General features: G+C 36.1%; 1 protein-coding gene across 1 annotated transcript in view; it reads right to left on the reverse strand.

The window, feature by feature from the left end:
- dock4a (dedicator of cytokinesis 4a) overlaps positions 1–12,585 on the reverse strand; it is an 82,577-nt gene that overhangs the window by 25,686 nt on the left and 44,306 nt on the right. Inside the window, exons 18-24 of the mRNA XM_016237639.1 lie at positions 10,617–10,714; positions 10,419–10,502; positions 9,163–9,263; positions 4,674–4,755; positions 3,501–3,671; positions 1,686–1,878; positions 379–503 (exon numbers count right to left, since the gene is read on the reverse strand). Coding sequence (XP_016093125.1) covers positions 379–503; positions 1,686–1,878; positions 3,501–3,671; positions 4,674–4,755; positions 9,163–9,263; positions 10,419–10,502; positions 10,617–10,714 — 854 coding nt within the window. The remainder of the gene's footprint in view (positions 1–378; positions 504–1,685; positions 1,879–3,500; positions 3,672–4,673; positions 4,756–9,162; positions 9,264–10,418; positions 10,503–10,616; positions 10,715–12,585) is intronic.

Consider the following 12,585-nt stretch of genomic DNA (forward strand, 5'->3'; position numbering starts at 1 on the left):
AGATAGATAGATAGATAGATAGACAGACAGACAGAGATAGATAGATAGACAGATAGATAGATATAGATTATTTTACTTGATTATAAATGTACTAATTACATTTTTTCTAAAACTTATTTTTAGATAATTAATTAACATTTTTAGATAAATTAGTAAGCCATAACATTTTAAATATAATTTTACATTTTTATTTACAAAAACAGCAAATAAAATAGGTACCAAATCTCACCAGCAATTCTAATGAGAAAAAAATAAATAAAAAAAAGGACAAGAGCTACAAACTAACCAATAAATAGAACAAATGAAGGAAGTGATGCAGAGAATGAAGTAAACGGTGTGAAAACGTCTCTAGCAGCAGAGTTTTAGTGTAAGACTGACCGTGGCATCTGTGTTGAGCGTCAGCATGCTGGTGAGGATATTGGCACACAGCACCAGCTCCCTCTGCTCCTGCAGGTGTGTGTGCAGCAGACGCAGCACTACAGGTAACAGCACACACCTCGACTCTGACAACACAACACACACACACATACAGTATAAGAATCAAGTAGCATCTAATCCTATAAAGCTTACTGTATCGTATTTGACACGCAAATATCTAGGGCCTTTGAAGGATTACCATTATCAAAACTGCTGAAAAATTGTTGTACAACAATCTACTACATGCCTTCTGTCTGATTGATAGTTTATACTTTTTGAGCAAGTTAAAGACCTTTTAGTTTAATTGTAAAATGTTCAGGTCTTTCTGTTGTGAAATCTTTACTGAAAAGCAAAAAAGTAAAAGCAAGAATAACTTTACTGGACTGGAGTAAGTTGGGTTTGCTTGACATCAGTTTTTAGAAAAATCATGGTAAAATGTCATTATCAAATATGATACAGTCAGGCTTTTGAAGAATGTTTAGTTATTCATCTTTTAACCCTTAAACCATTGCACTGCTTTATAAGTTTTGCCTCCACAATAAAAACTACAGAGCTTTGATCATAAAACTAAACATTTAAATACTAATAAAAACTACAGAGCTTTGATCATAAAACTAAACATTTAAATACTAATAAAAACTACAGAGCTTTGATCATAAAACTAAACATTTAAATACTATCTTACGAATACATATTATTGAGAGAATTTACTTTTTGGCCATATAAATATATTCAACTGCACCAAATTGCATATGTTTTCTCAGTTTAGACCACTGAATAAAAAAGATCAAACTATATGAGCCATAAAAGCCTGATGTACCTATGATACAAAACATCGATTTTTTTTTTAGGCGCATCAAAGTCTGACACGGAAGAGAAGAAATTCTCATAGCTTCATAACATTACGGTTGAACCCCTGATGTCACATGGATCATTTTAACGATGTCCTTACTACCTTTCTGGGCCTTTAACGTGGTAGTTGCATTTCTGTCTACAGAGGGTCAGAAAGCTCTCGGATTTCATCAAAAATATCTTCATTTGTGTTCCTAAATGAATGAAGGTCTTATGGGTTTGGAACGACATGCAGGTGAGTAATTAATGACACAATTTTCATTTTTGGGTGAACTGTCCCTTTAAACAGCATAGGCACAGTGTATGTTAGCATTTAAATGGCATCTAATAAACCTAGACTTGATTTTACAATGTTTCTAGCAATAATTATTCACTTTTAACTACTTTAAAACAGAAAACTGTGTGAGATCCTTTACCCGGGTTGACGTAAAGTGGACTCTCCACGGTCTTGGCCATGCACTGCAGTTTGACGGCCTGTAGAGGGCAGTCCGTGTGCGTGAGGGCAGGCAGGCTGCTCAGCGTGTCGCAGGCCAGATTTGCCACCTCTCTCATGCTGAAGATCTTTAGCAGCTCGCAGCACACAGTCGGGAACGATCTCAGGAACACGGCCTGCGAAAATGCCAATATACAAGTTATTTAAATACGAAAAAGCCTCATTAGTTGGAACCCAAGAGATAAAGTTTAATACTACATGTAACATGCTGCAGTATGAGTGCGTTTTGTGCTGCTATCATCTTCCTCCAAACGCATTTTCACTTTGATTTAGTGGGAAAATGTTCCTCTAGCACAGTACGGGATGTCAAACAACAGATGTAAGCAAAGGCACTCGCGCACACACAAATATCGCAATGACACAAATCTGGCACAGCTCCAGTCGACTGCATGTGTTTAGGATTATGCCGCGGTGTCCAAAGACGCTTTGTTTTCTTGGCAGTGTTAATTGAAATCTGCTCTCCTGCTGGGCCGCCGTAACAAGAACAGACCTGTGTGAGAGTTCAGTGCGAGCGAATGTGCGAATGTGTGCGAACCAAAAGCAATCTCGGAGAGAAACTGAGCCCGTCGGACACACATGGCCCAGCTGACTCGGAGCTCGGCGGGCCGTGACAGTGTGTGGCGGACTTTTAGCTCGCTCAGCGTGCGTCTCTGTTTGTGTATATCAAAACTGGCTTAACTCTCCATGGGCTGACTGAGTTTTGAACACTGATATGCTAGCAGAACAAATCTGGGTGGGGCTGAAAAAGAAGTACTGTAGTCAATAAACGCTGCTAACTTGTGTTTTCCTAGTGTATTTGTTTCACTATAATTGAGTGGCAGATTCCTGGAAATGTTCTCACAAATATAGTAAAACTGACTGACTGGTGGGAACAGTCCAGATTAGTATAATGGCTCCAATATGGGTGAAATAATGTCTTAATCCAATTTCCTTACACATCTTAAATTCTAATCGAAATCTATGTGAGGTCTAGTTTACTGATATAGGGCTAAATTAGTGCAAATCATAAATGAACTGAAAATATCTGGAGGCATGTATCAATAGACAGTGTTTCAAATAACACTGGCCACAAACTCAGATGTCACCAACAGCAGATCAAGACCCAAGTTTGGGTCCATTCGAAATGATTAATAAAATGACAGAACCCTGACACACACACACACACATATATATATATATATATATATAGCCACACATCAATTCTGACTCTTGAACCAGTATATACTTCAAAGGTTTGGGGAAAGAAATTAAACCTTTTATTCAGCAAGGATGCATTAAATTGATTAAATGACAGAAAGCACTTTTATATTGTTATATTTTTAAAAAAAATCGAATTCAAATGCTGTTCTTTTGAACTTCAAGGAGCATGTGACACTGAAGACTGGAGTAACAGCTGCTGAAAATTCAGATTTGCATCACAGAAAAAAAATTAATTTTAAAACGTATTCAAAACAGTCCTTTTATATTGTAACAATATTTCACAATATTACTGTTTTTATTGTATTTCTTATTAAATAAATGCAGCTTTGATGAGAACAAGAGACTTACGAACCCCAAACTTTTGAAAAGCAGTGTAAGATATGATTAATTTGATCGTAGCTGAGGGGGGGTACCACTTCAGGTTGTAAAAATGCAATTGTATGCTGGTGTAGTATGCTCAAGTGCTAGAATATTGCTTTCTCATCACTCAGTACAGTACAATTTTTTTAATCTACAGGCTTGTGTGTGTGTGTCTTACCTGTGTGTGTGTGATGGGGCTGATGCCTTTACTCTCATGTGACAGGAACAGGTGGATGGACTTGAAGAGTTCGTGAACAGAGCAGCGAAATTCCTCCTCGTTCTGGCCTCCGGTGGCCGCCGCGTACAGACGCCTGGACTGCACAATGTACTTAAACAAGTACTCAGATGCCTGCAAGCATATGATATCAAACAACTGTTATTGAAATAAACATATCATGCAAAACATAACGCAATGCAATACGATGATGATTGAGAGATCAAATAAATGTTTCTCAAAACCTGACACTGGCATTTTATCATGATTTTTCTAAAAAACAGAGTATGGATAATCAAGTAAATGTACAGTGAGTTGCTTAAGTCCAGTAAATATTCATCTTGAAATATTAGTAACAATATAAACATTACTCTTATGTTTACCTTTTATATTACAATTATACTAAAAGGCATTTTACTTGCTAAAAAATATAAACTATCAATCAGACGACAGAAGACGTAGTAAAGACAACACATTTTTCAGCAAAGTTTTGAACATGTTGAAAATTTACAGGCAGGCCTTTTTTTATTTAACATACTGAAGATAATGGGATGCATAAACTGTTTATTTACTATTTTTAATAAATAAATAAACTGGAAAGAAGGAAGAAAGGAAGGAAAGTCAAACCTGGAGACATTGTGTGAAGTGCATTTTCTGTTTTTTTTAAATATTTCAATTAGAAAGAGCAAAAACACCAAAAGATGAATGGCACACGTTGTGCCCAAAGAGGTTTAAAATGGTTCAAGGTAAGAAATTGGGAATTGCTTTCAAATAACACTTTTGAAGATTGTAAACGCGTGTGGATGCATTTGGAGAATGAGCCTGGTGGTCCCACGGCAGGTCATGAAAGCAAAATGGGCAAATGAACAAAAGAAAAGACAGAATGTTTATAGCTTAATTGCATGATGGGTAAGAAAATAACTTCTGTGGGTGAGAGAGGCTGGAGAGCTAGAACAGATGCATCAAGGGTATTCATAGCTGTTGGGGAGGAAGCTCAGAAGATCAGCAGGGGGTGAGGTTTAACCCCGACATGATGGGCCAACAGAGAGAGAGATAGGGTGCATATGTTTCCTCATAGATTTGCATACATACTGTAACATACATCCTGAATGAAGCATAATATGTTAGTGTTCTCACCTTCAAAACCTGCTGGATCTGTTCCTGGTGCTCGGCATCAATGATACGATCCACATACCACTTCAACACACGGACCAGATCCCTGCAGACACAAGCCGTGAATATCAGACATCAAGGGCAATGTTTGTTTAATGCTATGTATTTATGTGTGAATGCTGTACGTTTCTGTTTGTCCTGCAGGGAAAATGCATCATATCACAAATTATTCATAGGCAACGCTCAAGATTTTATAGATCACCTAAAATGACATCTGCAGGTAAAAGAAAAACGCATGGGAAAATGTTTGCATGCTCATGTTACACTATTCGGTACCTTTACGTTTTTTATGTTTGTTTTTTTATTCTCTAGTTTATATTTTAGTTATTCATTTAGTTTTAATGGAGAATAAAGGTTTACACTTCTGATCAAAAGCCTGGGGTCAGTACGATATTTTTGTATGTTTTTGAAATATAATATAAATGGCTTTCTCAGTAAATAATGATAAATGTGATTAATCGTAATTTAATTTGATGATCTGACATATTTACATTATATTACATAAAACTCAATTCAAAATGTAAATAAATTAACAGACCTAGGAAAAGTATTATTTTAAAATAAATATACATGGTCTTTCAAAAGTTTGAGGTCTGAAGACGTTGTAATATTTTTGATAGAAGTCTCTTATGTTCACTAAAAATGTTATTAAATATACAGTAAAAACAGAAATATTATTGTAACTTAAAATAACTGTTTTCTATTTTAATATATGTTAAAATGTAATTTATTCCTGTGATGGAAAAGCTGAATTTTCAGCATCATTACTCCAGTCCTCAGTGTCACACGATCCTTCAGAAATAATTTTAATATGCTGATTTGTTGCTCAAGAAACATTTTTTGTGCTGCTTAATATTTTTGAGTCTTTAATGAATAGAAAGTTCAAAATAACAGCATTTATTTTAAATGAAAATGTTTTGTGACATTTTAAATATCTTTACTGTCACTACTGATCGCAGTATTAAAAGTATTCATTAAAAAAATCTTACTGACCCCCAAACTTTTGAATGGTATAGTGTGTTTTGTTTAATATTGTTAATACAGGTTTTTTTTGGTTTGTTTTTGACCTTTATTCTTTTTTATTTAAAGACAATTTAAAGCTATTCCTAATTTTGGATTTGTATGGATGTTATTCCAGGGTGACCAAGGAATATGTCCTACTCAAGTATATGAAGTAAATCTGACACATGCTTTACAGTATATCTTAAAATTTGCTCATGCTGTTAACAGGTTTTGTAAGGTTTTAAAACTGATCACCAGAATCAGTGGGCGCTGACAGGTTGAATGTTTTTACAAGACCAATAAAGGTCCTGTTTATCCCATAAGGGGATTTACACACTCAAGCGATGAAACATCTGAGATGTTAAGTGATGGTGATAATGAATCAATGCTGTTAGAGTGCACAGGTCTTCATGAATACTTGATGCAGCCACCAGGACACTTTGTAAACGTTCTGGGTTAATGGTCTCTGTTGTCAATCAAAACTCATTCAAATTGTTTAAAACATCCTTAGGGTCCAATCCACCAAGATCTGTGTCAGAAGGACTGTGCTTCTGTGGATGGTGTGTACAGTAGATCAAAATCTGGGAAAACCTGAGAAAAAGATTGAGGCTAGTTTCCTTTTGGTTAAACTTTTGTTTTTTGCTGCATTGCTTAATTTATAAAGGGAGATGTTGTGATTAATAACAAATGAAAAATAACTGGAGGAAAACTGGGTCTTTTATGAGGCTCTTGTTGATTTTGGAAGCCCAGGAGAGTAATTTGGCCGTAAGGAGGAATATGTTAACATTCCCAGCATGGGATTGCAATTAATGTTAACCACGGCGTAATACCAGCTCTCATTCCCCCTACAGATTTCATTTAAAATCCAATTAGATCTTAATTAAACACACTGTAGCACCTCACTCATTTTAAGATATGTTGTGATTGTGCTAAAATCAACTGCCTTGAAAATATCACAGAGTCCAAAAATATTAACCAAGAACTGTACCTTTTTTTATATTATTTATGACTGTTAATATGAATATATTGGCTGAACTACACAGCCCTCAATTCCATTTGATTAGACTCAATTTTGTTCTGTTGTGTTTGTTTTGTTAAAAAACATTCTGTTCAGTTTTTCTGTTTGATTCAATTCATCTTGATTCCATTCAAATTAGTTTTGTTTGATCAAGTTAATCTTGGTTCAGTTCAGTTTGTTTCTGTTTAGCTCAGTCTGTTCTGTCGATTCAATTTGATTCAGTTCAAAGTTATTCAAATCGGTTCAGTTCAGTTTTTTTCTGTTCTGTTTGCTTTGATTAAATTGAATAGAATTTAGCTTTGTTCAGCTAGAAACAACTTAATTTGATTTAGTTTTGTTTGATTAAGTTTAGCTTGGTTTAAATCAGTTCAACTCATTTTTGTTTAGTTCAGTGAGTTCTGTTCTATCAGTTTAAATCTGTTGTTACATTTGATTCAATTGTGTCCTGTTTCCAGATTCAATGTGATTCAAAATGATTTAGTTTAGCTTTTTTCTGTTCTGTTTGAAATTTGATTTAATTTTCTTTAATTCAGCTTTGTTCAGATAGAACCAATTAATTTGATTAAGTTCAGCTCATTTCAGTTCAACTCGGTTCAGTTACATATGTTCTGTTCTATCAATTCAAATCTGTTCAGTTAGAAAAGATTAGCTTTTTTCACATAGATTGTACCATAAATTACATAAACAGACCTCTTATCTCACACTACTTAAATAGTGTTGCAAATGTGAATACTACTATGTGACCTTATTTGTTTAATCACTAGTGATAACAGCAGTAAATAATGTCAACATCATCAGCTACATTTACTTCAGATGCTTTAGGAATACTGACACACAGTTTGAACCCAGCGGCTCAGTTTTTTCACTATACCCTGAGAAAAACAGGCCCTCATCACCACAGTATCCATCCTGACTGCAGATTAACCTTAGTGTGTCTTTGAGCACGCTGGGAGAAACAGCGCTGTGTGAAGATGTGTGTGTGTAAATGGTTACAAAGCAAATAACATTAAACTGAAAATAGGCTGTGAAAAAACCCCAGTCTGAAATCCACAGGGAACATATCAACCGGGATTTCCTTGGCTCTTTTGAAGCACAATACTTTGAAATAATATGTAAACATACTCTTGACACGCACAATGCAAAAATAATAAAATCAAATAAAACAAAATCAAATAAATACAAATAAAATCGTTTGAATTTAGGCATCACGACATCATAAGAAATGTAAACATACGCTTAATGCAAATAATGCAAAATAAAATAAAATAATGTGAATTTAGCCATCACAACATCATAACAAATGTAAACATACACTTAATGCACATAATGCAAAATAAAATAAAATATAACAAAAATATGTTTGAATTTAGGCATCACAACAAAACAAAACAAAAAATAAAATAAAATTAAATAAAGATGAAAAAGAGAAAGAGGGAGCGAGAATAGAGACCGAGACAGACCAAGACGTGGTGAGACAGAAACACTGGACAGCATTAAGGGACTGGGTGACGGGAACAGCGCGAGAGTGAGTATTTAGCAAGCCGCCCACATCCACCTCAACTCTGACATGATGCTCCACACCTCAGCGCATTACAGAAGAGAAACCACATCACTGCCCACACACAACACCACAACCACATGCCTCATTACTGACAGACAGCATGGCCAGAACACCACACACACACACACACACACACACACACACACACACACACACACACAGACATGACAGGGAAAGAGAGAGACAGAAAGCAGAAGGTTCAGAAGAAAAAGAGAGAGCAGAGGTTAAAACCAACATTAGGAGGAATAGAAAGACAAAGAACAACAAAAAGTCAAAAGAGGACTTTTGAGGAGCATCGACCTATTGAATTATACTTGAGATCTGAAAAACTATTTGACAACACACATTACCTTCCTGACCGCACATACAGTGCAAAAACGGCATTGTCAGTAAAATGAAACAGGTCATGACAGATGAAAGCAAGACTACGCTGTGTTTTGCATCTCACTCTGCGCTGACAGGACCTAGAAACTCAGAGAAACTCCATGGGTTACAGTATACAACGCCTGGAGCTCAACATAAAACACCTTTTATCTTTCTACGATACCAAACACAACGCTCCCAAAAGCATGACATGCAATTTCAGATGAACACCACAGGAGTTCTAGGATTTTTTGAGTGTTTCTATTGCAATTTAAGTATATACGCAATTTGTATAAATGCATTTTGGCTCTCGATGTCCAGGATGTTGATTTTTGTTTAAATACTTAAAATATATATTTATTACAAAAAAAAAAGTGTCATTATAAATGTACGGCTTAAATTTAATTTGAATTTTTTTCATTTTTTAAAAGCTGCAGAATGTTTTTTAACAAATGACAATTTAAAACCATTTGTCTTATAAATCGCGATTTGTAACCCCTAGTGTTTACCTGTAGGAAAGAGCACCAGCAAAGTGGTTCTCGATGTAGTTGTCCATTACAGGTTTGAAGAGCTGGAATTTGCTGTCCTGCAGCAAATTTATAACATGCACCTGAGGAGAAAATGAAAATCATCACTTCAATAAAGCTGTAAGCATATCCATAGCAAAATTATTAACATAATTTAAGCTAAATAAGTCCCTTTGGCTTTGGCAGAGTTTATTTTGAATTACTGTAAAGCAGAATCAAGAACAGTCAAATCACTTTCCAAATCACATATAAGTGTACCAATCTCTGGTGAATCAATCATTTGGCAGATGCAAATATCAGTAGTTGACCAATCAACCACTAAGGAATTAACAATTAAATGAATTAAGTCTGCGAATCATCCGTCAACATATTAACCATTGGTGAATCAATCATGAACAAATCAACCATTGGCAAATCAACTGTTAATGTACATTATCCAGCCTATTATACTAGTTTAATCTGATCATAATATGATATGAGGACAGGAGTTATAGTAAGAGAAGTCTAAGATGAGATAAGATGAATTACCTCTGGTGAATCATATGGTAGTAAATCAATTATTGGTGAATCAACTGGCATCACATCAACCATTGAGACCATTGAAACAAACACTGGTGAATCAACTGTTCAAATGGTCTATGAACCTTTTAAGGAGCCATTTCCATGATGGATTTAAATTATTTTATGTGAAAAGGAGGAGGCCATGGAATATGACACATAAAATAGCACAGCTATGTAGGAAATCGGTTTGCCCAAGACAACAATTGTTTTTAACAGACTGAAGAATGCAGCAACTGACCAATCAGAATCAGATATTCCAGAGAACCGTGTAAAAAGTAAAGTTACTGTACAAAACACTTCACACACAGCCCTAAAGAATGCTCAATCATGCAGAGTTTATTTAAAATCTGCTTTCTGATCTAGAAGTACTTTGTTCTGCCTGAAATAAAGAGGATGTGAGGACAGGAGTTGGATTATAGCAAGAGAAGTCTAAAATGGATTTTATGAGTTGCCATATTTGGCATGTAACCGTGGAAACACAGTGCAGGAGAGATGAAAAAAGCATCTTGTACTCATTAACGGCAAGAGACCATCTCCTTGCGGAAGAGATGGATGAATTTGTACGAGTTCGCAGTCAAAATATGTAGAGTATCTGTGGAGACTAGAAACTTGAGAGCATTGCCGTGTCTACATTTCATACATTCACATTCATAAGGTTTGAACAGGGCATCACTCACCAGGCAGTCAAACACTTTTAGTCCATACCGCTGTGGACTCTCGTCTAAAATCGCAAACAAGGTGTCCAGAGTGTCCTGTAAAAACTATACAGGGACAATCAATTGATATAGAGAGACAAAAAAGTTATTTTTGGGAAATATTCTATGCTCTTTCTGCAGTTTCAGCGGTAAAAGCAAGTTGCTGTATGTGGTTTATACCTTAACAATTTCAGTGCCATCAATGTCCTTCAGTTTGGAGAGGCAGTCAATGATTCTGTCCGGATGGACTCTCCATTTCAGCAGGTCCAACATGTCACCTGAAAACAATATAAGAAACATGCACTTTTGAATTTAAATTGCGTTATTGATAAAGTGGCTGAATCAGTCTTTTGGCAGATACGTTAAATCCACTGGCAGAATAAACATTAATGAATCAACCACTAGCGAAATAACAATTAACAAATCAAATGCTGGCAAATCAACCATTTTTATATCAGTAGTTTCCGAATAAACCATTGAAGAATTAACAATTACCAAATCAGCTGTCTGCAAATACAATGTTGATGAATCCATTGTTGACAAATCAATCATTGATTAATCCAACACTGGCAATTCAACTGCTGGTGAATCAAATGTTGCTGAATCATTCACTGGAGAATCAACTAGGTGAATCAACTGTTGGTGAATCCACTGGTACCAAATCAAAAACTGGCGAATCAACTGTGGGTGAATCAAACATCATCGATGGTGAATCAACTGTTGGTGAATCCACTGGTACCAAATCAAAAACTGGCGAATCAACTGTGGGTGAATCAAACATCATCGATGGTGAATCAACTGTTGGTGAATCCACTGGTACCAAATCAAAAACTGGCGAATCAACTGTGGGTGAATCAAACATCATCGATGGTGAATCAACTGTTGGTGAATCCACTGGTACCAAATCAAAAACTGGCGAATAAACTGTGGGTGAATCAACCATCATCACTGGTGAATCAATTGTTGGTGAATCCACCGGTACCAAATAAAAAAACTGGCGAATCAACTGTAGGTGAATTAACCATCATCAATGGTGAATCAACTTTTGGGTGAATCCACCGGTAACAAATCAACGATTGGCGAATCAACTGTAGGTGAATCAACCATCATCAATGGTGAATCAACTGTTGGGCATATGCACCGGTAACAAATCAATGATTGGCGAATCAGCTGTAGGTGAATCAACTGGTACCGAAATATTGATTGGCAAATCAACTACTTTAGGTCAATCAATCATCATCAATGTTGAATCAACTGTTGGTGAATCAGTTGGTACCGGATCGATGATTGGTAAATCAACTACTGTAGATCAATCATCATCATTGTTGAATCAACATCTGGCAAATCAACTTTTGGCAAATCAGCTGGTACGAAATCAACCATTTGTGATTAAACTGTAGGTGAATCAACTGTTAGTAAAACAATCACTGTTGAATCAAATATAGGTGAATTAACCATCATCATTAGTCTATCTACCGCTGGTGAATCAACTGGTACTGAATCAATGACCGGCTAATCAACTACTGTAGGTGAATCAACTGTCAACACTAGTGAGTCAACCACTGGGAAATCAACTGTTGGCAAATCAACTGTACGTTAATCAAGCGTCTTCATATCAATCACTGGAGAACCTTTTAGGGGGGCCTTCCAAACATTTACATTAAATATGTGGGATAGCTATATATGCAAGAATGACAAAGACATTCAACTGAATACTTAACTTACAACTTGACAAAAGTGGCTTTGTCTATAGTTCATACATCTCACCGATATAGTTCAAAGATCAAGCTCAATATAAACAGGTAAACTTTAAAAAGCCTGAAGCTTAAGACTGAGTATAGATGCAATATAAACGGACTCTAACTTGGGTTCAGTGCCGTCAGTTAAATAACAGCCAGATGGCCGTTGATATGTGTGCAGTAGGGCAAAGGCGCGGCAGAGCCGCAGAGACACTGGGCGAAGCTCCAAGGTCAACAGAGGCAGGTGTGGGCTCAGCCCACTGTGATCTCCGGTCCAAACGCAGACCTCTCTGTTTTCTGCCACTGTTACCATGACATTCACCTGCTGAAGGGCTCAGATCAATATATCACAATATCAAGGTCATGATGCAGACGGGGCCATATGGCACAGAGAGAAGGTATTTCTGAAA

This window comes from Sinocyclocheilus grahami, unplaced genomic scaffold, assembly GCF_001515645.1.
Source record: "Sinocyclocheilus grahami isolate Dianchi unplaced genomic scaffold, SAMN03320097.WGS_v1.1 scaffold520.1, whole genome shotgun sequence".
Lineage (NCBI taxonomy): Eukaryota > Metazoa > Chordata > Actinopteri > Cypriniformes > Cyprinidae > Sinocyclocheilus > Sinocyclocheilus grahami.